The 21563-nt window shown below is 40.8% G+C and overlaps 1 protein-coding gene and 1 non-coding gene across 2 annotated transcripts; both read left to right on the top strand.

Annotated features, from left to right (window-relative positions):
- The first annotated feature begins 12750 nt into the window (after positions 1-12750).
- On the top strand, positions 12751-19762 carry LOC137383650 (NADPH oxidase organizer 1-like). The gene is made up of 8 exons (XM_068056807.1): positions 12751-13304; positions 13463-13543; positions 13639-13714; positions 13894-14074; positions 14247-14449; positions 15032-15142; positions 16470-16587; positions 16998-19762. The coding sequence occupies exons 1-8, from the start codon at positions 13245-13247 to the stop codon at positions 17701-17703; spliced, it is 1536 nt and encodes a 511-aa protein (XP_067912908.1). The 5' UTR covers positions 12751-13244; the 3' UTR covers positions 17704-19762.
- A 1626-nt stretch (positions 19763-21388) lies between these two features.
- Positions 21389-21507, top strand: LOC137383718 (5S ribosomal RNA). Its single transcript, XR_010977443.1, has one exon. It is a non-coding gene; the product is annotated as a 5S ribosomal RNA (ribosomal RNA).
- Positions 21508-21563: the final 56 nt, after the last annotated feature.

Genomic DNA, 21563 nt, shown 5'->3' on the forward strand with positions numbered 1-21563 from the left:
GCTGCCTCTATTTATGAAGCCCAAGATCCCATATGCTTTGCTAACCACTCTCAATATGTCCTGTCACCTTCAAAGATTGATGCACATGTTCCCCCTGGTCCCTCTGTTCCTGCACACTCTGCACCATTAAGTCTATATTGCCTCATTCTATCCCTTCTGCCAAAATGCATCACCTCACACTTGTCAGTATTAAATTCCATCTGCCACATGTCTGCCCTTTCTGCTAGCCTACCTATGTCCTGTTACATCATCACTGTTTGCCACTCCTCCAAGTTTGGTATCTTTGGCAAATTTTGAAATTCTACTCTGTGGTTCCAAGATCCAAGTCATTTATATATAGCAAAAAAAGCAGTCGTCCTAGCACTGACCCTTCGGGAACACCACTGTCTACCATCCTCCAGTCTGAAAAACAGCAATTTACCACGACTCACTGTTTTCTGTCCTTGAGGCCAATTTTTTATCCAATTGGACAGTGACCTTCCTATTCCATGAACCTCAGTTTTGTTAACCAGCCTTTTATCAAACACTTTCTTAAAATTCATGTAGACAACATCCACCGTATTCCCTCCATCAACCTTCTCTATTACTTCATCAAAAAATTCAATTAGTCAAGCATGATTTTCCTTTTACAAATCTGTGCTGACTGTCCTTAAGTAACTCAAACCTCTCTAAGTGCCTGTTGAATTTTTTCCTTGATTGGTAAATTGATAGGTAAATTGGCCATTATAAATTGCCCTTGTATAGGTAGATGGTAGGGGAATTGAGGGAAGGTGGGGATGTGGTAGGAATATGGGATTAATGTAGGATTAGTATAAATGGATGGTTGATGGTCAGCACAAACTCGGTGGGCCAAAGGGCCTGTTTCAGTGCTGTATCTCTAAATAAAATAAATCCAAAAAAAAAATGATTATTGTTCATAAAACATTACCCAGCACTAAACTAACTAATATAGAACAAATAGGTAAGTGGCAGGATGTTTTAATAAATTGTGTGTGAATGAGCCCATTTGTGGAAGATGTCATTTAATATGGACAAGTGCATATGTGGTTAGGCAACTCCAGGTATGTCAATACTGTGTGGATTTCCTGTTAAAAGAACAGAAGGAAGAAAGAGATCTGGAGTACTGGTAGATCACTCATAAATGATGCAAACACAGTGCGAGATGGCTGTAGGCTAAACAAATAAGGTTTAAATTGTATTGCCATTGAGTAAACAATGAAGAGGCTATATAATAATGAAAGCATTGGATACAGTCCAGTTAGATAATTCCTTTTAAGTACTCGGAAATTGCAGAATTAGCGATCTTACTTATATAACCTGTAGACAAAGAGTTAGGTTAGGAAGCATTCCTTTTTGCAGCGAGACAAGTCTCTCTGTTTGTGATGAGTATAAGGTTGATACAGCTCTTTGCAGGACAAATTGACATGACCTGAGATAAGAGGACGGGTTTCAGTTTATAGGTGATTTGTTTCTTGACTGTTGTGATGGCAGTGAGTCATGTGAAAACAAAGTGTTCTGGAGTTTACTTGACTGCCTTAGAGAGCTGCAGAGGAATTTCCCAGAGATTTTTCTGAATTAGGCACGTCCCATTTCCTCTTTATTTTTGTTTCTCCAAAGAGACAGTATTTCTGGGACTGGGTATTTCAGGGAGGGGAATTGACAGTCTACCAGCTTGCACTGTTTATGGGAAAGGGCTGGCTCAATGGGCCTAATAGTTTTATCTTGCCCTTCTTAAATATTTTAACAGAGAATCAGTATTACAGAATTGTGGCTCCTACGTCTGATCTGTGTTCCGTGTTGGGAACATAGGAAATAGCAGCAGGAGTAGGCCATCCGCCCATAGAGACTGCTCCACCATTCAACCAGATCATGGCCGATCTTGTACCTCAACGCTATTTCCCCCCACTATCCTCATATCCCTTGATATCTTTAATACCTAGAAATCTATCGATCTCTGTCTTGAACATAGTCAATGGCTGAGCCTCCTTTGGAGGAGAGAATTCCAAAGATTCACCACTCTTTGAATGAAGAAATTCCTCCTCATCTCAGTCCTACAAGGCCTAGCACTTATTCTGAGACAACGTCTCCTGGTTCTAGAACCGCCCCCCACCACCCCCCCCCCCACCATCCCCCCACCACCACCCCAGCCAGGGAGAACATCCTTCTTGCATCAATCTGTTGAGTCCTGTAAGAATTTTGTATGCTTCAATGACATCACCTCATTCTTCCCAACTCTAGAGAATACAGGCCCAGTCTCCTGAATCTCTCCTCATACAACAATCCCGCCATCCCAGGAATTAGTCTGATGAACCATCGTTGCACTCCCTCTGTAGCAAGTATATCCTTCCTTAGGTAAGGAGACCAAAACTGTACATACTACTCCAGGTGCTGTCTCACCAAGGTTCTATACAATTGCAACAAGACTTCTTTACTCCTTTATTCAATTCCTGTTTCAATAAAGGCCAACATACCATTTGCCTCCCTAATTGCTTACTGCACCTGCATGTTAGCTTTCAATGACTTATGAACGAGGAGACCCAGGACCCTGTGGACATCAACACTTCCCAATCTCTCACCATTTAAGAAATATTCCGCATTTCTGTTTTCCTACCGAAGTGGATAACTTCACATTTTTCCACATTATATTCCATCTGCCATGTTCTTGCCCACTCACGTAGCCTGTCTAAATCCCCTTGAAGCCTCTTTGCATCCTCCTCACAACTCTCATTCCCACCTAGTTTTGTGCCATCAGCAAACTGGGAAATATTACATTTGGTCCCCACATCCAAATCATTGATTCTAGATTGTGAATAGCTGGGATTCCAGCACTGATTCTTGCAGTACTTCACTAGTCACAGCCTGTCAACCTGACAATGACCTGTTTATTCCTACTCTCTGTTTTCTGTCTGTTAACCAATTCTCAATCCATGTCAGTATATTACCCCCAATCCCATGTGCTGTAATTTTGCTGACTAACCTCCTGTGTGGGATCTTAGCTAAAGCCTTCTTAAAATCAAAATACACCACATCCATTGGTTCCCTTTATCTATTCTGTTGTTTCATCCTCAAAAAACTCTAACAGGTTTGTTAAACATGATTTCCCATAAATCCATGTTGACTCTGCCTAATCCTACTCTTATTTTCTAAGTGTCCAGTTATCACATCCTTTATAATAGATTCTAACATTTTCCCTACTACTGATGTTAGGCTAACAGGTCTCTAGTTCCCCATTTTGTCTTTCCCTCCTTTGTTAAATAGTGGGGTTACATTTTCTACCTTCCAATCTGCAGGGACTGCTCCAGAATCTATAGAATTTTGGAAGATGATCACCAATGCATGCACTATCTCTACAGCCACCTCATGCAACTCTGGGATGCAGATCACCAGGTTCAGGGCATTTATCACCTTTCAGTCCCATTAATTTCTCCAGTACTACTTTTTTACTAATACTAATTTCTTTCAGTTCCTCATTCTCACTAGTCCCTTGGTTCTTTAGTATTTATGGAATGTTTTTTGTATCTTCCTCCATGAAGACAGATGCAAAGTATTTGTTTAGTTTCTCTGCCATTTCCTTATTCCCCATTATAAATTCCCAGTCTTTAATGGGCCCACATTTGTCTTTGCGAATCTTTTTGCATACCTATAGAAGCATTTCCAGTCGGTTTTCATGTTCACTGAATTTACATTTAGTGGTAAAGCTTTGCATGTTAATGATATGATACAGTATTATATCAATGTATGTTCTTTCTTACAGACACACACACACATACATGTAGAAGCACACCAATCATTTTACATTGTCTCAGAGAGAATCATTTCATCAGCCACATTTTAAAATTATTTTGATTCAGAAATAATGTTTAATTAGGGAAACTACCCATCTTTTAAGTAAACACTGGGCCTTCCTTATTACTTTGCTTGTTCCCAGGAATACTCAAAGTACAAAGTTATTGATTAAACTTTTGCTCAGATCAAAGACAATTACAAACCCACTCACTAATATCCGTCACTTTGATGAGTACAAATTCACCAAGACATTAAAAAAATGGCAAAATGTTCACATTTTTCATGACATTTTATTTATCAAGGAATGCACCATTTAAACTGTAATCTGTGTTGTATGCATGAAGATTGTGCCATTAATATAGTTGTACTGATGTACCATTACATAGAAAAGGGCCGAATATATCATTGTTGACTAATAAAACAGCAAATTATGCCAAAGGTGTGAAACTGAGGATCAGTTCCTTTGGTTATAATGTATTCTCGTGTTCTGTATATCTACTTAACAAAATAATTAATAAATACATATTTCCAAGGAAAACAATTTCACAAATATATATATAGTTCATTTTACTGATTGAAATAGATAACTGCATTTCTCCTAAAATGAGTTTAGACTTTGAAAGCTAAATTTTGCCCTTGTAAATGATTTAATTCTCCCCTCTAGTTCTAATTTGCTGCTTGAATCATTTTAGCTTCAAAGCCACTTGTCAGGCAAACCCCGGGAAACCAACTTATGGTTTAAAGAAAATTCATCAGCCAGAACAGCTATTTGCCAGGCTCCCTGAACCCGCTGCTCCTTGACATGAGTTTTTACTGAGAATGGGAGAGAGTTTTTAAATTCCTCTAACAGAATTACATCTCTGAGATTCTCATAGCTGAGCTGTACTTTAAGAGCCCTCAGCCACTGGTCAAAAGCCAGCTGCTTACTTCTTTCAAACTCCAAATAGGTTTCCAGTTCTGATGAAGGGTCACTGACCTGAAACGTTGACTCTGCTTCTCTCTCCATGGGTGCTGCTGGACTTGCTGAGTATTTCTAGCATTTCTTGTTTTTGTTTCAGATTTCCAGCATCTGCAGTATTTTGCTTTTATTTTTATCCAGATAGATTTGATTGGCTTGCTTTTTGAGGGTTCTAAACTTCTGGCGGTAGGCTTCGGGTACTAATTCATATACCCCAAGGATAACATTTTTGGTCAGTTCATAGTTTGATGAACTCTCATCTGGCAGTGAGAAATAGACCTCATGGGCTTTTCCAGTTAGTTTGCTTTGCAGTAAAAGAGGCCAGGTCTCAGCTGGCCATTTTAGCTGCCTTGCCAGTTTCTCAAAAGACACAAAAAATCTTCCACATCTTCCTCATTGAATTTTGGAATCCACTGGGCAAGTTTGAGCAATCTTGTACCCAAGCCTGAATTCTGATCCTCCATATTGGTCATGCTTTCACTAGGGTTACTCTGTCATCCCCTAGCTAACTCAAGCCACTTTCTTCGCATTTTTTCTGGAATTTTCTTTCTCTCCTCTCTTTCTTGTTCCTTCTCCTGTCTTTCTTTTTCTTTCTCTTCACGTTCCATTTGGAAGGCTCTCTCTTTCTCCCTCTCCTGCCCCTCTCTCTCTCTTTTTCCTGTCTCTCTCTTTCTCTTTCCTTGTCTTCTAATTCAAGTTTCTTTTGTTCCAATTGTATCTTTGCTAACAGTACCCTGTCTGGCTCTGCTTCTAACATTGTTTCTGCTTCATCAGATTCAAGGGAAAAATGGCTGGCCACTAGCCTTAGCAGTTCAGACTTCCTAGCCTTGATCCCACACTGCTCAGCCATTTTCCTCAACTCCTCCATAGACAGTGCTTTTAACTTATCCCAAGTTAGTTCACCATGGCTTGGACACCTACTCGCTTCAGTTCCAGACATGTTAGTATTCAGTCAGACAGAACCACAAGAAAACCTGTATTCATTTGCTGTTTTTGATTGGGAACAATTCAGCTTCCCACGTCAATGTTCACTCGTTTGTCTGTGGGTAACAATCCGGACACTAGCAACCAATTTCTGTTCTGACTAGATGAGCAATGTCTAGGGGTCTTTTGCTTTCTTTACCTGGTCTTATTGTAAAACGGTTTAATTTTTAAACATGTTGTGTTTTAAGCTCCCCCTTTGTGAATCTGTGTTCACAGTTTCCAATTATAAGGCAAAGAACTGAGCACACACAGGCTTTCTTTGGTTTAAAGCAGAAAGAGGAAATTTATTAAAATCTTAAACTTAATCTCTAATATGGTTCACGCCAACGGATACACGACACACTGACGCTAGCAAGCACACGTGTTATACACATGCAGATGGGCATAGAAAAGAGCAGAAGAAAAGATAAGGAGAACAGTTTGAGGCAATATCTTGTTACTGATCACCCCCACAAATCCGAAAAGGACAAAAGTGGGAAGGTGATAGAAGCCTAGGTAGTCCTGGAAGAGAAAGGAAAGCAGCAGACACAGGGGGCCCTCCTCCAGCCAGAAAGGAAGGTACTGTGTGCAAGAGTGAGACCCGGAGACCTGTGAGCTTCCATTGTAACAAGGCAGGGCATTTAAAAGCTGACTGCTGGAAATTAAAGGGGAAACCGGTAGGGTTAATCAGGGCACACCCACTCAGTGAAGACAAGAGCCTGATGGAAAACACAGAACGGGCTGTGGCTTTGGCTGCAGCAAGGGTGCAACCCAGGAAGCTTACTACGGCCAGTGCAGGAAATGTTAATAGGATTCCTGAGGGTTATCAGGGTTTTGAAGGGAAAGTAACCCCATATCCCCAAGTGGGGCAAGCAAGCCCATAGTGATTTTCAGGGACACAGGGGCCACCAGATCCCTTTTACTGTGAACACTAAAATGGTGGTGAATGGTATTTGAGGGCAGTGTATGCCTGTACCTGTACACTGGATGCACCTAGTTTCAGGACCAGTAACCGGAGGGATTATCCCTAGTTTGCCTGTGGACGGGGTTGACCTGTTCCTAGGTACTGATCTGGCAGGGGTGAAGGTGGTAGCACCCCCAGTAGTGAAAGAAAGACCGCAGGAGGTCAGAGAGACAGGGCAGTGGCAAGAGACAGTCTCCTGCAGATTCCCTGAATGTGTAGTGGGTCAGGTCATGATCAAACCAGCTCCCCCAGATGAGATTGCATTGGCACTGCAGGCAAATGACCATGAGGTCTGCCTGTCCAAGACTTTCTTTGGAAAGCTAGGAGACCCAGGGAATGAATTAAATGGATTTTCCCTAGGTGAGGCTCAGTGAGTCGACCCAGTACTGCCCAGTCTGAAAGTGAAGCAGAGGGAGTCCCTGATTGCTACTATTTAAAGAATGAGGTACTGATGGGGAAATGGAGTTCTCCTCACAGACCTGAGAACCAGGAGTGGACAGTAGTTCACCAGCTAGTGGTGCCACAGAGGTACTGCGGAGAAATATTAAGAAGGGCCCACGAGACCACAGTAGCTGTACATGCCGGTATACGAAAGACCAAGCCCGCATAAGACAGCAGTTTGACACAAAGCTGTGGTGGAGTACTGCAGGAGTTGCCACATGTGCCAAGTTGAGGGGAAACCCCAACCTACAGTGAAACCTGCACCCCTAAGTCCTGTACCGGTGTTAGGAGGACCCTCCAGCAGAGGGCTGGTGAACTGTAAGGGACCCCCGCCGAGAACAAAAGGGGACAGGCAGGCACATGGCTGGCAAACGTTCAGAAAAAGGGGAAAAAGTGACCCAGAGGGCAGGTTAAAGGAAGTTCGAGAAGAATCCCGGATGAAAATCCCTACTGCCCGGTCAACCAACTCAGAAAAATGTGAAAAGTTAGCCCCCACATCCTCCTATGTAAATGCAGACTCAAGAAGCACACCAACAGAGTTGCTAACAGCATTTACAGGAACCTGCGGAGACAAAGAGAGACCTCTAGGGGGCAGAGAAACCGTGAGGGTGATGCCTCACCTAGTCGAACAGTCACCAGAAAATGCAGTTGTCTGCACAAATACCGGCAGGTTGGAGTGTCCTAGAGAACAAAGGGGAGGGTAACAGAGACTCCTCCCCCACAGTCAGAGGAAAAGGGAACCACCCATCCCCTGAAGCCAAAAGTTTTTGCATGAATCGGTGAGTTCAGGATAGACCCACCCCGTACTAATTCTCCTGCAGGAAAAAATAAGGGGCAAATTAAAGCAGCCCTGGCCCCACCCCCCAGAACAGACCATCTTAATGAGCTTCAAGACTGGTGAATGAATGGAAATGAATGGGAGAAATACATGGTTTTCTTTTCTGTATCTTATATTTCTCTCAAACTATGTAATGAAATGTGCCATTTTCTTTAAATCGCATTTCATTTCCCTGGGTGTGGAGGTGTCAGGCAAATCCCATCTGCCAAGACTGAGGCACACATTGTTTCACCACATGAACTTTAAAATGTAAAAAAGTGCAATCTCTGACTGGAAGGACATTTGCATAATAGAAGACAAAGGGAGCCAGTCGCTGTTTGTCCAATACACAGAAGGGGTCAAACCAGTTCCAGTCACATGCCTAGCTGGCTGGAGCTTTTGGATTTGAACTTCCAACAAAGGATGTTGAAGAGACTGTTCCATATAAGGAGCTAGTCACATGACTAACCTGCTGAGCACCCTGGGAGCTTTTTGAATTTTAAACTCCCTGCCTGCGTCATCTCTTCCCACGGAACTGAATCTCATGAAAACATGTGAAACTCAAAGAGAGTAGGGTTTGCCATGTAGGCGGCACAGTGGCGCAGTGGTTAGCACAGCAGCCTCACAGCTCCAGCGACCCGGGTTCAATTCCGGGTACTGCCTGTGTGGAGTTTGCAAGTTCTCCCTGTGTCTGCGTGGGTTTCTTCCGGGTGCCCCGGTTTCCTCCTACAAGCCAAAGACTTACAGGTTGATAGGTAAATTGGCCATTAGCAATTGACCCTAGTATAGGTAGGTGGTAGGGAAATATAAGGACAGGTGGGGATATGTGGTAGGAATATGGAATTAGTGTGGGATTAGTATGGATGGGTGGTTGATGGTCGGCACAGACTCGGTGGGCCGAAGGGCCTGTTTCAGTGCTGTATCTCTATAAAAAAAAAATGTGAACAAAGTTTTGATAACAATACTGGGCTCCAATGAATCGCAAGACTATATCTTCAATCAAGGACTACAGCGAGCTCGGGAAACAGTAACAAGATATTGCCTCAAGCTGTTCTACTTATCTTTTCTTCTGCTCTTCTCTATTCCTATTGGCATGTGTATAAAGCATGTGCATGCTAGCAGCAGCACATCGTATATCTATAGGCATGAACCATATTAGAGATTAAGTTTAAGATTTTAATTAATTTCTTCTTTCTGCTTTAAACCAAAGAAAGCCTGTGTCTGCTCAGTTCTTTGCCTTATAATTGGAAACTGTGAACACGGATTCACAAAAAGGGAGCTCAAAGCACAATATGTTTAAAAATTAAACCCTGTTACAATATGACCAGGTGAAGAGAGCAAAAGACCCCTAGACGTTGCTCACCTGGTCATAACACACTCATTACTTGTCATATAGTCCTGCTCCTGGGAAGCTGCTAAAGTAACTGGCAGTGATTCTCCGTTGCTCAGTGTTAGTGCTACCTATGGTAGCCAGCCTTTCAGGATTATTGTACAGTCTCCAGGAATTAAGGATTAATTTCCTAGATACTGCTTTGAGCAACCCAGTAGCAAAATCATGGGGGCATTGAAAGAGATATGTGTATTTTTCATTTTCTGCTAACGCTTTATCAGTTCTAAAATGATTGAAGATGGGGAGAAAAGGCTGTTTGATCAGCCAGGGTAGTTGGAGCTGAGAGGGCATGTGTTGAAAGCACCAGGGCTATGTCCAACCAGAGTTGGTATTCCTAGTGCCTACATGTGCGGTGTGTGTGGAGAGCAGCAGACTGGTTTTTATCAGTCGCTGCAGTAACTTACAGGGTCCTATCCAGTGACAGTGCTGCCAAAAGCAACCTAATACGTAACTGACTTCCAATCACAAAGTAGGGGACAAATTTGTTACACGCATTAATGAAATTTCTGCTGAATTCCTTGAAAACAGTAAACTGGCATTTAATTTCTTCAGGATTAGACACCCTCATTTTCAGATGCCATTCTACTCTCATGCAGCATTGTATAATAAACATTTATCTCTTGTGAGATTATTTTTACAAAGAAATCAGGAAACAGAAGCTTGTTTATTGCTTACCACCTCCAGGCGCGTATCCATTGTCTCTCGAGATAAGGAGGCCCAAAAGAAAAAAGAATTCAAACAATAAAACCAGGATGAAAGTTTACTGCTAACTGGGCATCAAGCACATTGACAGCTTTCTATGGGCTATTTGCTTTACTTTTTAAAACATATTTTTTGCCCAATTTTTGAGCTCTTTAATTTAAAGGATGTCAGTGCTGGAGATTTGAAATACATTGTTTTTGCTTTGAATGGCATGTGGCAGCATTAGGATTCTCACAGCACTTAGATGCAGAATAAAACTTCCTCTCCTAGTAGTAGTGCCTCGAGCCAAAGCTCAAAAGAGCTCCCCCGACTGTAACAATGTGAATCTTTCCATTTCCCACACCAGTGAGTAAAATGGACAATTAATTCTTGATTTATACAGTTGCGTACTGTCAAACCACACCTTCTGGTTTGAAATTCCCCAAATTTGCAGAATCAAGAGATAACAGTGATAGGGCGACATTCATTTACATCCCTAGTTGCTCTGAGAAGGTGGCGGAAGTCTCAAGGCCAATTCGGGATGGATAATAAATCCTGGCCTTGCCAGCGATGTCCGCACTCTGTGAACGAATGAAAAAAGAAGCAAGCATTCTTATTGTGTAGTAATTGTTCTTATAATTGATTGGCTTGCTAAGGCATTTCATAGGCATTAAGAGTCAACCAATGTAGCATGGGACTGGAGGTACATGGATGCCAAACCAGATAGGGGTGCTGGTTCCCTTCCTTGAAAGAGATTATTCAGCCAGTTGTGTTTTTAGGAAAATGTCGTAGCTTCTCTGCTCAATTTCTTCAATCTATTGTCGCGATTTATCATGATTTGAACTCGTGACTTCTAGGGTCCAGGATCATAAACCAATTACTACAGTGCTGAATTTAAAGGAAGGGAAATTTTAAAAAAATTAACCAAGCAATGACAGAAGTGGAAAGCCACAGTCTTAATCAATACTGTGTGGGCCTGTCAGCGCGGTAAGACTCCAAAACAGCCAATATTTTCTGTCTCTTCCTGCAGACAAACCTCTTCAAAATGTCTTACATAACTATTTAGAAGTTAACACATATTGGGGGTATTTTAACTTTGGCTAATAGTATAAAAAAAGTTGATATCAAATTAGTGGCTCATTATATACACCTTTGTTTCTTTTCTGCTAACTGGTGTATAATGACAAGCTAATTTGATAATGTACGTTTTACAGCATTGCCCCAAGTTAAAATTACCCGTATAGTGTTTGGATTAATCATGCAAAAAGGAAATATAGTAAATAGGCATAGCTCCATAAATGTATTCAAAACCAAAAAAATGCTGGAATCATTCAGCAGGTCTGGCAGCATTTGTGGAAAGATAAATGTATTACTAGTTATACTATGGATCAGAGGATGGAGGGCAGCACAGTGGCGCAGTGGTTAGCAATGCAGCCTCACAGCTGCAGGGACCCGGGTTCGATTCTGGGTACTGCCTGTGTGGAGTTTGCAAGTTCTCCCTGTGTCTGCGTGGGTTTTCTCCGGGTGCTCCGGTTTCCTCCCACAAGCCAAAGACTTGCAGGTTGGTAGGTAAATTGGCCATTATAAATTGTCACTAGTATAGGTAGGTGGTAGGGAAATATAGGGACAGGTGGGGATGTTTGGTGGGAATATAGGATTAGTATAAATGGGTGGTTGATGGTCGGCACAGACTCGGCGGGCCGAAGGGCCTGTTTCAGTGCTGTATCTCTAATCTAAAAAAAAATATTCTCCTTACAGAAATATGTGAGTCATCAACCAGGAAATTGGAGAAAGCACCTACAGCCAGAAAAAAATGTTTGAGAAAAGTAATGTGCTGCTAATACTGATCTAAATAACATGCAGATCCATAGGAATAGTCAGCATGGATTTAACCAAATTGACCAGAGAAGCTACCACATTTTCCTAACAACACAACTGGCTGACTAATCTCTTTCAAGGAAGGGAACCAACATCAGGTCACTAATCGGCTGCAATTCTTTGAGATGGTAACCAGACCTGTGAATGATTTTAAAATGCGAATGATTACATTTCATATGTAATTTCATTTGCAGAGAGTTAAGACTTATGGAATTAATGATAAATTAATTGAAAATTGGCTTGACAATTAAAAGTAGAAGTTAACAATAAAGGAGAAAAGCTCTCATTCTGCAACTGTGATTAGGTCTGTTTTGGATACCCTGCTGTTCACATTATTTATCAAGATTTGAAGAAGACTCGTAACGTTTCCGAAATGACTGCTACAAGAAATCATGTGACCAGATGACAAATATACGGACAATAAACAGCATTCAAAAAGATCTGGGTAAATCAATGATTCCTTACAATTTCTGAGTATTGTAGACAAGTACATAATGGAATAGGTAACGCCAAACAAGGTGTCTTTTAGCAAAGCTGGAAAAGAAAAATAATGTAGATGTAAATATGGAACTGATCATTCCCTGGGTTGTTTCCAGTCAAAGGGCCTCAACTCCACTTTCCTGCCTATCCCCCCATACCCTTTGACTCCGTTGTCAGTCAATAATTTATCTAGTTCTTCCTTAAAAATGTTTAATGATCCTACCTCCATTGCTGTCTTTTGGTTATTGACCTGAAACGTTAACACTGTTTCTCTCTCCACAGATGCTGCCAGACCTGCTGTGTATTTCCAGCATTTTCTGTTTATATTTCAGATTTCCAGCATCCGAGGTATTTTGCTTTTATTTTTTTTTCTCCCAGCTTCCACACAGCAGCGTCTTGAAGATGAATCTTGAATTCCAGGAGACTTCAGGACAAGCCTGGAGGGTTGGCAACCCTATGAAGGACATGTCTTGGATTCACATACCAAGAAAGTACTGTCCAGAATTTGGTTGTTTCGGTTATAAGCAGTAAAGTTTCACGTTGGTCCACCATATTGTATTTCCTCATCTCGGAAGCTTGTAATTTGCATCCATTGCAGATTCGGGGGCAAATGGAATGTCTTAACAGCTAAAAATAGAGGCGAGGAGTTTCCAAGGAAGTGAAATAAAAACAAAACGTGCTGGAAATATTGTCAGCGTCTGTGGAGAAAGGTGTGTCTGACCGGAACCGTTTTACAGTCTGAGATTACAGCGTTTAGACATCAGCAGCGTCGCGCCAGGGCAAAGTCAGTGGGTATAAAGCACAGCTCCCTGCTCAGCTGAAAGCCAAACACAGACACAAACAACCTGGAGAGCTCGGAGCAAGTATCACACAACAGAGAACAAAAATGAAGAGGTTCCCGCTGCAGGTCCGAATTATTGGATTAATGCAACATAAGAAGCAAAAGGTGATCTATTTTACAGCTGTTTAAAAGTAGATGTAATAGTAATATTGCATTTTCCCCCCTGTGTTATAATCAAACATCAAGCAGATGTCTGCTCTCGAACACTTCGTTTCTCATGTTTTATGATCATGTCTGATGCATTTTTTTTTGCTTCATGACAGACCTACCTTGCATCAGTCCTGTGGTCGGATCAAAATGATGTTATCGTGTACAGGGCATTTGAAGAGTTTAAGAAACTCCATGTAAGTAGGTTGAAGAGCTGACATTCGGCATTTGAACCAACATTCGCTCCATTGTGTAAAGTGCGGGTTTTAAATCATTGCTCTTTGATTAACAGAGAACTATTGTGAAGAAGTTCCCGCTGGAAGCAGGGCGTATTAAAAAGTCTGATCGAATTCTACCAAAGTTCCAAGGTAAAATGAAGGCAATTTTAATTGATCATAATTGATGAGGACATTTTACAAACTTAACGTTACCATGCAATATATTTCACACCTGTAAAGAAATTGTGAACTTGTTCAATAATGCATTGACTATTAAAGAGGATACGGCTTTAAAGTCCAGGATGTTTAATGTTTTATTTGCCTTGTAGACATTTCGAGGAGAGAAAGAAGACAGGCGCAAGTGAGTAAATCAGTCTTGAGAATAGGAATGCTGGAGGAATACTGCGACCGTCTATTGAGATCTAGTGCTAAGATTGCTGAAGACCAGGATATTAGCCAGTTCTTCCTGCCCACCAGCCATGATCTAGCACCTTCTTTTCCCTCAGACAGGTGAGCACAAAGCAGCGACGAGGTATGGATTACTGGGAGCCAAACCACTGCAATGTTAAATTCCACTCTGCTTGATCATCTATAGTCACATCAGATCTCAAAGCTTTACTTCCTACAGATGACTCAGTCTTGTTAAAAGCTGAACCTTTTCTCCCCTTTACCTTTGCTCTAGTGTTATTGTCATGCCATCCGCGGTTGAGAAGAGAAAAGATAGTTGGAGGCGTTCAGGCAAAACCTATGCCCAGTCCATCACACAACCGGTTTCTTCAGAGAATTACAAGACCATAGCATCTTATGAAACAAAAGATACCAAGAACAAGCCGTTTAAGGTGGCGGAGAATGAAATAGTTGATGTTATAGCCAAGAACTCATCAGGTATTTTTTTGTTCTTTCTCTAATGCATGAGGACACATCACAGGGGCAGATAATAAATCCATTATTTCATTTGAAGAGTCTTTGAGTTCCAAATTGTGATGTTGGGGAAAGAGGAAGGAGGGTCAACTATTGAATTGAAAAATTCGATTTTTGTAGTGTTTGCAATCTGTTTACTGCATAACTTCTCAAGAATCCAACCACTCATTATAAATTACTGCTCTCTCTACATATGCAATAAGTGATCCAGTGTGGTTAATGTGCAGTGGGACATAGCTGACAAAATGTGACACAGCAGTTCAGTTGTTTAAATAAATTGAGAGCTCCAGTTACAGCATAACCCCTAACTGCTTTTACGAGCTAGCTCCTGCTAACTAGTTCCTAATGTAACAGTGCAGCTTTTGAACTCATCAAAGGCATAAAACAGTCCTGTTAATATAATTTTGTAGCTCATTTATAAAACTTTGATGTATACCAACAGAATATTGTAAAATTGATTTTTAATAGCAGATAATAGATGTAACATGAATAAATGTTTGATTTGGGCATCCTTATCCTCATGGTCATGCTACCTGTCTCTCCTAGGGTGGTGGCTTGTGGAGAATGATGAGAAGCAATTAGCCTGGTTTCCAGCTCCCTATCTCAAAAAGTGCCTTAACTCTGCCCCATCTGAAACATCAACTATTGAAACAGGCGGTAAGTTAAGGAGTATGCCTAAGCACCACTTCTAGTATTTTATATTAAGGCTGCAATGTTCCATAGAAGCTACAATTTAAAAACTCTGACAACATGAAAATTCACTCCATTGTCCCGGTGTGGCACAAGTAGAGATAAATCATCATTGGAAAAAGACAGCATGAGCACCATTTATTTTCAATCTCTGCAATATAATGTCCAAAACCCATTGATAATTTTTACTTTGTATTGATTTGCACTTGATAACTTCTTACATTGTTTTTACATGTTTTAGAAATAAATTTGTTTGTGTAAATATTTAACAATCTTCCCGTTCCCCAGACACGTTAGCAACCGAGCTCAATCTGAACCAACTCTTCCCGTCTTTTTCATAATTTGAGATGGTTTGAGGGCTGCTGCTCTGTTAAATTCCAGCACTGTGTATCTAACCAGAAACAACATGCAAGATCAGAAAACGTTTCTTAGAAACAAATTATTTTTGCCTTTTAAGAGGTTAATCCAACCACATTCATTTCTGAGGAAAACATAGCAATGCCTGTCTCACTTTAATGAAAAGTCTGACATTGTTAAACCTGAATGTATTTTTTTCTCAGTTCATCTAATCATAGAATGGTTACAGCACAGATGGAGGCCATTTGGCCCATCAGATCTGTGCTTGCTGTCTGTAAGAGCAACTCAGCTAGCCCCACTTAGCCGCCCTTTCCCCATAACCCTACAAATTTTTTCTCTTCAGATAATTATCCAATTCCTCTTTGAAATCCCCAGTTGAATCTGCCTCCACCACATTCTCAGGCAATGCATTCCAGATCCTAACCACACACTGCGTAGAAATTTTTTCCTAATGTCACCTTTGGTCTTCTGCTATTCACCTTAAATCATTCTCGAACCTTCAGCCAATGTGAACAGTCTACCTACTCTGTCCAAATCCCTCATTGTTTTGAACACCTCTATCAAATCTCCTCTCAACCTTCTCTAAAGAGAACAACCCCAACTTCTCCAATCTATCCATGTAACTGAAATCCCTCATCTTTGGAACCATTCTATTCTGCACCCTCTCTAATCCCTTCACATCCTTTCTAAGGTGTGGTGCCCAGAAATGGACAAAATACTCCAGTTGATGCTGAACCGGTGGTTTATAAATTTATAATGTATTATAAAATTTACAATATATGATCAGTGAAATCCAACTAAGATCGCCTATTTTTCTCGTTCTTATTTATGGACAAGGTCCTTTATGCAGTAGATTTTTAATGATTATTTAGCAATGTTAATGTTAGATATTTATTTTTACAGTGACTGAGCTTTTGTTTGTCCTCTGTAAATTTAGAATGTCAATATTATGCTGTTAAAGGCCATGAAGCAAAGGATGAAGATGAACTTTCCTTGCCTGTAGGTGTCATAGTCGAAGTCTTGAAAAAATCCAGTGATGGCTGGTGGCTTATCAGGTTTGTCCCACTTTATTGTTAATCAATTGTTCCTTAATGAGTAGTGTCAAATAGCAAATGCTGTATGATATCCACAAGTTATGTCCTTCAACTGAACATAATTAACATTTGTTTTTAAAAAATGGATTCTGAATGCAACAACAACCTTGCTTTAAATGTGTAACACAATAGAACTTCTTTATGAGTAAATGTTATTTACTATGCCATTATATCAAAAACTAGATAAGTAAGAAACTACACCAGGACTTTAAAACTTTTTCAATTTTAAGAGAATTTAACTTCAACAGAATTCATTCTAAGTATACTGTGTTTAGTACAAGAAATATACAAGGAATTAAGTCTACCATTGTGCATTTTGAAAACTGAAAAGCATCATGAAGACTAACTTAAGTAATTTTGTTGATCAATAGGTATGACGGACAATCTGGATATGTCCCATCTCTTTATCTTCAGCCATACAAAAACCCTCATTCAAAATTACAGATTCTCACCAAGCCAGCCAGATATAACTCCACTCCAAATCTCATCACTGATTCTGGAAATCCACCAATGCTGTTAAATAAAGTACAGCTGAACTTGGATAGAAATCAAGCCAACAATTATCACTTATCTACAGAGATCATTGGTGACAATATTGGACTGTATCTTCAAAAATCAAAGTCTGCCAACTGCCTGACTGACAATAGCATGTTTGGAGATGAGTTAAGCCTTCCCAATTCAGACGAGTCAGAAGGCTTGTCCGATGATGCTAGCTTGTCCACTGATAGTTTCAGCAAACCCCATTTACCTGAGGACAGCAGCTTCCCAGATAGTTACCACATTCTTCAAGGATCTGAAAATGTATCAAGGCTGTTTGAGAGGAACCAAACTGTGGCTTCTCAAAGCAAGTCCGAAAATCTTAATGATTCTGGAGTGACATTCAAACCTGTAGTTCCCACAAGTGAGAGCAATTCTGTTACAAATCTGATACCCAAAATACCTCCAAGGCCACAGCGTCAAGAAATACTATCAAGATGTACAACCCTCACCAAGAACATGGTTAATAGATCTCAAAACATTTCTAACTTTAAAAGTTCTGAAACAAAACCTTGGGTCGCTCAACCAAAACATCTGTGAAAAAGGAAGTTTTGTATTTACTCAAACAATATGTAATGTTGTAACAGTATGCAGAAGCTGCAGTTTTTACACACTTATTTGAGAAAAAATAGGTAGCCAAAGTTGCCACTATCATATTAGTTGGAAAATTCATTTTGTTAAATATATGCAATTCCTACTCAGCAGGATTCATTTTTATTCCTTAACTAGAGTCACAAAGAAAAAATGTACTAATTACTGTATTTTCTGGAGAAATTCTTCAATTGCACTGCATTTTTTTTCTTGCTAAGTTGCAAGTAGCCCGACTCACTAACATAATTTCACAATGAAAATCATGTACAGTCATGCAACTCTAGAAAGTAACACCATGTATTGACCAGAGGAATGATAATTTTCAGCACACATGTAACAAAGACAGGTTAATGGCTTTATTAATTATAATTTTATTAATAAATCAATATACTACATTTTATGAAATATGTTAATTTGTGATTTAAGGACATTGTGATCTGAAATTTGTTTGGCATGACTTTCAAAGGAAATACTGTGAAGTGTTTTTAATGAGATGCTAAAATGAAGACAGTCATCGTTTTAAGAAGTTTCAGTAGCTGGATTGTTCTCTTATTAAACTTGTTAATAGTGCTGTCTGCCTATAAGGAGCTTCACACCAAAGGACATTGTCATGCTAGGCCCCCACCTGCCAAAATGAGGCACATCAATTTTGTCATGAACATTGATTTTTAACTGTTGTTGAAGTGAGGAAATGAATTGTTAAACAGATCAGTCGTGGCTGGAAAAAAGACATTTGCATACTAACAGACATCGAAGGTGAGGAAGCACATTCCAGGGCCTGCTAAGGAGGATACAGTCCACAAGGGCCAGGACTGGTTAGACCAGCTGGTCACATGACTACCTAGTGTTCCAGAGTTTTCTTTTGAACTGGCCACAGAGAGTTTGAAGGCAGAAAGTCTGTTTGCTCCTGAACTGATCTCTCCTGTCTGGTCCCATCTTTTTCTCACAAGCCTCTGAATCCACTGAAGACACATGAACCCCAAGAGAGAAAAGTCTCCTACAGCGAACAAGGTTCAAGAAGAATACTGGGCCCCAACGAAAAGCAACAATCAAGGACTCTACAGTGAGCTTGAAGAACCATAACAAAAAATTTTCAGGGATTGCCTCAAACTTTTCCACTTTATTTTTCTTCTGCTCTTTCTGTCTCTATTTGCATGTGTGTGCCGCTAGCATGGGCACATTGTGTATCCGTAGGCGTTAACTGAATTAGAGTTTAAGTTTCATAAATTTCAACTTTTCTTCCCTAAACCTAAGAAAGCTTGTTTGTGCTGGTTTATTTGCCTTATAATTGGAAAGAGGTGAACAAGGATTCACCAACGGGGAGCTAAAAACAGTGTGTTTAAAATTAAACGCCGTTACAGTAAGACAGGTGAAGGCTGAGAGGGACCCCTAGACACCTTTCTCACCTGGTCATAACAACATTCTCACGGTCTATCAATACTCCAATCCACTCCAACGTGGTTGATTCTTAACTGCCCTCTGAAGTGGCCTAGCAAATAACTCAATTGTAGCAAAACCGTTACAATGCAGTACAAAAAGGCCAACTACCACCCAGTACAGCCAACAATATTCTCCTCCTGAGGGTGAATTTTTTTAAAAACATTGTTTGTAAAGGAATTTGAACAGAAAATAAGTGCTCACTCAGTTACGCTGAAACCTCTGCAGTACTACTGTTAGTGTAAAGATATCAAGAAAGGTGACTAAAGTCTATCGGGTATATCTGTCCGACAAAGACACTGTGCCCAGTTGAGAAAGAAAATCACAAGTAAATATTATAATTTGAATAAGCTGTATTTTCCATTATGGAAAAAACACTTTTTTTTATTACCTATCACTGGCTTATATTAAGAGCTGTAACTAGGTGTTTCCCTAGGTATGGCATGGTAGAATAATTACAGTAGATTTGTATCTTTCCATGAATCAAGTCCCTTGCTATTAGGTTACAACTGGCTTTCTAGTTCAGCTATATTCGCTGTATATTTTCCTTATAAACATATTTGAAAATGATTGTGTACCTCTGTGTTACTCAAAATTGTAATAAATCTTTTAGAAGTATTTGGTGTATGTTAATATTCATCATTTATTTACTCCATGTGTGAATCTTTTTGTCTTTCTGTTGGAAAAAAACACTTTGCTTCTACCACAGAGTTTTTGTTATCTAGATTTTGTCAATCTAGATAAGTACACTCAGTTGATTAATAAGAAAATTACATTCCAATACAGCCTCATGCGCTTAATCCACATACAATTCTGATAACCTGGGATAAGGATTTGTCTTACTGAGATAGCTGAAATAAAAAAGTGGAAATTCACATGTAATCTTAAATGTTACTCTGCATGCTCAGTATACAGCTATAATTGTTCAGTAAATATATGAGTTTAATAGTAAGCCAATAAATTATTATACAACACATCATGGGCTGCAAATTTGATATGGCTCATTTGTGAGTGCAATGATCGATTACCCAGCACCTGATCGAGGTGATGAAGGCAGCACGCAAACTTCATGGGTGGCAATGTGCAGCTCAGTGCGAAACATGCTGCTGACTGGCTGCATATTCAGCAGGGGGCCCATGTTCATGTGAACTACCACAAGTTAAAGGTGGCCTGTGCAAATTATCAGGTATGGTGCAGTTAGCAGCACTCTTACCTCGAAGAAGGTTGTGGGTTCAAGTTACACTCTAGGACTTGTGTGGCATTTAGTTTACCTGGCAGGGGATAGACCATGATCCTGTTCCAGGTGGGTTTTAAGTAAAATGGTTCTAACCAATTCTAGAGCTTCAGGCCAGGGAGTGTGTAACACCGTTCAGGTGGTGGTGAAGGACAAGGAAGGAGATGCACCGGTTGACCAGTCGCCTCCTCGTAGCAGATGTAATGTACAACAATGCTCCGTTCCGGTTGATCAACATGTACGCCCCGGTTCAATGCAGCGAGCGGCTGACCGTCTTCCAGCAGCTCCCACTGCTGCTGGCGACATCCAGGCCGGTCATTCTAGGCGGTGACTTCAACTGTATCATTGATGCGGCTGGACGATCCGGCAGTGACGACAGCAAACTGGACGCTACGTCCAGATTCCTAATAGAAGCAGTAAAAGATGCCAAGCTGCACGATGTCTTCAGCAAACCTGCAACGGAGCGCAGCGCAGATACACCTGGTCAAGATCAGACAGGTCTGCCCATTCCAGGATTGACTTCCTGTCTGTGTCCCGTGCTTTCATGCTCAGATCCACCGACGTCAAGCCGGTGTTCTTCTCCGACCATTGCCTCTTACTGGCCGACTGTCACTTACAGGACGACCAGTGGGTTGGCAGGGGGACATGGAAGCTCAATGCTACACTGCTAACGCCAGAGAACGTTGAGGAACTCAAAAGGGATTACAAAGGTTGGAGAACCGTGAAACCCCTCTTTGAGTCTCCAGTTCACTGGTGAGAGGTGATCAAGGAGAACATCAAAAGGTTCTTTATCTTCAAAGGTGTTCAGAGGGTGAAAGAGAGACAGAGGGAAATGTCCCAACTCCAGAAAAGAATGCAAAATCTGCTCCGGCTGCAGTCGATAGGGGTCGAGGTCAAGGAGGATCTCCATGAGGTGAAGAGCCAGCAGGCCTCGCTCTTTGCCACTGAGGCCTCCAAGATTTTGCCTAGGGCCATGCTAGTCTGAAAACGCCCGATCTCATGTGATCTTGGAAGCTAAGCAGACTTAGACCTGGTTAGTACTTGGATGGGAGACTGCCTGGGAAAACCAGGTGCAGTAGGCTTTTGGGTGGCACAGTGGTGCAGTGGTTAGCACCGCAGCCTCACAGCTCCAGTGACC

This window comes from Heterodontus francisci, chromosome 24 (assembly GCF_036365525.1).
Source record: "Heterodontus francisci isolate sHetFra1 chromosome 24, sHetFra1.hap1, whole genome shotgun sequence".
In the NCBI taxonomy this organism is placed as follows: domain Eukaryota; kingdom Metazoa; phylum Chordata; class Chondrichthyes; order Heterodontiformes; family Heterodontidae; genus Heterodontus; species Heterodontus francisci.

Excerpts from the sequence above, each read along its gene's own strand:
- LOC137383650 (XM_068056807.1), top strand. The coding sequence starts at position 13,245 with ATGAAGAGGTTCCCGCTGCAGGTCCGAATTATTGGATTAATGCAACAT. Across the intron at positions 13,544-13,638 it reads AAGAGTTTAAGAAACTCCAT|AGAACTATTGTGAAGAAGTT; the intron begins GTAAGTAGGTTG and ends TTTGATTAACAG. Across the intron at positions 14,450-15,031 it reads TATAGCCAAGAACTCATCAG|GGTGGTGGCTTGTGGAGAAT; the intron begins GTATTTTTTTGT and ends TGTCTCTCCTAG.